This window comes from Teleopsis dalmanni, chromosome 2, assembly GCF_002237135.1.
Source record: "Teleopsis dalmanni isolate 2A chromosome 2, ASM223713v2, whole genome shotgun sequence".
NCBI lineage: Eukaryota > Metazoa > Arthropoda > Insecta > Diptera > Diopsidae > Teleopsis > Teleopsis dalmanni.
This window is the reverse complement of record NC_051847.1, coordinates 97,777,185-97,781,050: the sequence shown is the minus strand read 5'-3', so window position 1 is coordinate 97,781,050 and position 3,866 is coordinate 97,777,185. Positions and strand designations below refer to the sequence as shown.

The 3,866-nt window shown below is 27.0% G+C and overlaps 1 protein-coding gene across 1 annotated transcript; it reads right to left on the bottom strand.

The window, feature by feature from the left end:
- Positions 1 to 1,744: 1,744 nt before the first annotated feature.
- On the bottom strand, positions 1,745 to 3,866 carry LOC119675137 (the record flags this gene model as incomplete). Its single annotated transcript, XM_038086326.1, has 6 exons — positions 1,745 to 2,117; positions 2,742 to 2,830; positions 2,897 to 3,146; positions 3,208 to 3,306; positions 3,370 to 3,564; positions 3,619 to 3,866. Coding segments are annotated over 6 exons (1,098 nt in total), but the record flags the coding sequence as incomplete, so codon positions are not given.

Sequence of the window (3,866 nt, the reverse complement as noted above, 5' to 3'; positions counted from 1 at the left end):
ATGATTCAAGTATGACTCGAGTGTTGAGTACTCATTGTAGTTCTCTGCCATACATGTACACAGAATCTTATTTAAAAGGGGGCTTTTTGAAAATTATTTCATAGTACATATGAAGATATTTAATCGAAGCAAAATTAAATATAAATAGTGTAAAATTGTCTGAAATATTTCAAAGGAAATTTGTATACTCCACCATTACCAACGTGCACCTTTTCCTACAAAATTTTCCATTTTTTTAACAATTTCAAGTGCGGAAAAATTTCTTTTTACAATTCGGGAAGATTTTCTAAGGGAAATATGGTATATATCATTACTCTCCAAGCGCTTTCTACTAAATCAGTTAATGTATAAATAGTAGCTTATAAGCTATGAGTTAATGTTTTAACAAAAGCACTTACCTTTTGATTCCACCCATTTTTTTTACCATGTAAATAATGAATAATTGTAAAGTAACATGACAATCTACAACTAATACAAAAAGGAAATACACTAGGATATATGAGAAACATACATTTTACTAAAAATACCAAAATTCTTTTCTTTTCATTATATACCTACATACATCAATAAATCTTAATTCTAATCAAAATATTTTCATGTCCGTATCAATAGAAAATTTGAATATTATGATTAGTATGTATTTGATTGTCCACAAAATTTATTTTTTTATGCCAAACACAAACTATTATATCTTATTATGCTGCTCAAATAAGGTATTTCCGTAATAAAATAGCTATGAATTTGTTTTCGTTCTTAACCCATCTTAGGAGAAGGTCCAGCTTTATTAAGCGCACACTTGTATTGCTCTTAGAAATTTTAATCAAACTCACTGTTCACTTATGAATCCTTCTATTGGCAATAATTTAGTTATTTATTAACCGATTACAATGATTTTCGAAAGAGTTTATGGTAGAAAAGCATTGAACTTTTCCAACTTAAGACTTAATGCACGTTTTGTCACATTATTGGATTGATCTAAAACTTTATATTTAGAAATTTTCTTTATATTCAAACAATTTCAGGGAACCGTATGTGAAAAGTGCTTCAACCCTACAAATCTAAATGCAAAATTTTTTTCTTACATTTAATGACTTTTCAAAAACAATTAATAAACAGTAAGTACTAAACTAACTTTATAAAAAAATTCTGAACCAATTTTAAGCATTTTCATTAATATATCTAGATGATATTTTGGTCTTATTTTAAATAAATAATGATAATACTTTTAAAGTTTTTTGAGTTTTTATATTTTTTATATATTTTAAATACAAATGGCTTTTCGTAATATACTATAAATCTACACAAATTCTCATTAATGTATGAGACGTGCGATTTCTATATATATTTTAATTTATGACAATTAGTAACTTTCAATGTTTCACAATTAGATTATATTGAGACATTAAAATAACACAATTCAATCTTTAAAATTTATTTTATAAACATTATATATTCCTATATTTCAGTGTAATATAAAATTGTTATTATTTTCTTATGACATTTTGATTAGAACTTTATTAGGCGTTTTATAAAAACAAGGTTTAGCAGTTAAAATATTAAATACAATTTAAATATCACTTAAAAAAGAAAACATAATCAATTTGTAGTTATATCTTATTTATAAATTGCTAAAATAAAATAATTTTTGTTAATATTTCAAGTTATTTTTTTCAACAAAATTTTATAATAATCTATTAGTAAAAAATAAATTGTTTCAAAAATTGCTTGTTTTTCATTTATTTATTTTACAATTATTCAATATTTAGGCACAATTATTGCTTAGTTTAAAGAGTTCAATGGAACTATTAACCAAAAACCGACTCCAAAAAAAAATTTTTTTTTTCATTTCATTATAATATCTTCGTTTGTTTACTAATATTTTAATTATTTGTTATAGTTTTTAGGATTCAATTTCATTTTTTGCAGAGTAAGTCAAAATTTTTTCTTTCGCTTTCTCTTGCTCATCTTGGAAGAAAATTTTTGTAATAACAATATCACCAGTACTAAGCGTTTGTGAAGTTGCTTCCACCATTTTAATTGATTTCCTTTCGCCACCAGTACGGAGTAAAGGTGATGAAGTACGCTCCAAGTTGCAATTGCAATTGCAATTTTTCGAACTGAAATGAACAACAAAGTATTAGGAGTAATTAATCCATATTAGGAATACAAAAAAAATTCCTTCTTAAAATTTTTAATGAATTTAGTTTATATCCTCCAACCAATGATATATATAAAGGTGCAAATTTGAGGCTCAACACATCCTTAGGATATGTTTTTCACTATATATAATATGTTTTATTTTAATAACGGTTTTTATATGAACTTTAAATTCATTTTCAAGAACTGTAGATGCCACTACACTCAACTATTATGATTCCCGTCCCGGAGTTACTCGTTTGCAGGGACGATCAAGTGCCGTTCAACCCCTCCAAAGGAACTTTACAAACAGGACCCGGCGGGTTACTACAACAACAATAATTACGATCCCCTATTTGTAATTATCTATGTTTAAGACCACCTCAAACTGCGTGCGGTTTAATCACTAAATTCCCTCCTATTCCCTTTAATTTTTACTATATAGTTAATTATTTACATATTTTAAATTATAAGCTAAATATGTTTAAATATTTTAAATATTTTAAACATATAGATTTTTACTAGCAAAATAATACAGTTTGAATAAAAAATAAATTCTGAAATCTAAGATTCAATACTTATACAATACAATATTTAGGACTTACTTTTTCGATTTTTCTCTTATTATTTGTAAATTTTCTGTTGTAGCAATATTTGAACCCAATTGATCTTGAACACTATTAGATGATATGATCTAATAATAAATAAATAAAAGAAAATTTAGTAAATAAAATAAAATAGACTATACTTTTAAATTTACTTGATCACTCGGTAACTGTGTTACAGCTGATAGTATCGCCTCAAGTTTATCAATTTTAGCAACTCGATCCATTGATTGATCAGATAATATTTCATCCATCATTTGCATTGACTCAGTCAAACTTGGTGGTTCCGAATTAAAGCGTGGTGAAAAAGTTCCACTTAACGAATTATCAGATGGCAAAGAATCAAGACTGGGAAAATTATCATTTTCGTTGGGTTCTTGTTCTTCTTCGGAATCACTTTGCTCCCTATACAGTTAAAACAAATCATAAATAATAAATGAATAAACTTATATTTTTAAGAATTTACCTATTCTGATTGCCAACTGATTCCATTTTCTCTAACTTTTTAGCAACTTTATAAAAGCCCTTTAGTCGTTCCTTTTCATCTTCTGTTAAGTCCATATATCTATAACACATTTATACGTTTGGATATGTATAATATATAAAAGGATGGTCTGATATAACATACCTCAATAAACGTATTTCTCGATTTGAAAGCACAATACTCTTATTTGTTTGAGCTAGCTTCTGCTTGAGGTCAGATACTTCGGTACTTACTTTTCGTTGTTTTTTACGTATTCTTACTTCGTTTGGTTTTATTAACATAAGAATTTGTTCGGTGCACAGTTCGGAAAATAAAATACGGTTTTCAGACTTAATTTGTCTAAAGAATATTTTTTATAATTTTAAAATTGCCTTCAGAGTAATTTATAAGTACCTCGCTAAGTTTCCGTATAATTGATCGTTTATTAATACTAGCACATCGCCGGCCGCATATAGCAACATTTCACGAGTCAACGGTCGTTTCGCCCAATATTTTTGATCTCGGCGATAAATTTGTTTTAATTGCTCCTTAATAGGATTGATTGGTGCATTATACTGTTCGCAAAGAGAATTTAGTGAAATGTATTTTGCTTTATAAACCTGCTTGCCATTCTCTTGATATTGTACGACGGCATGAGCAGC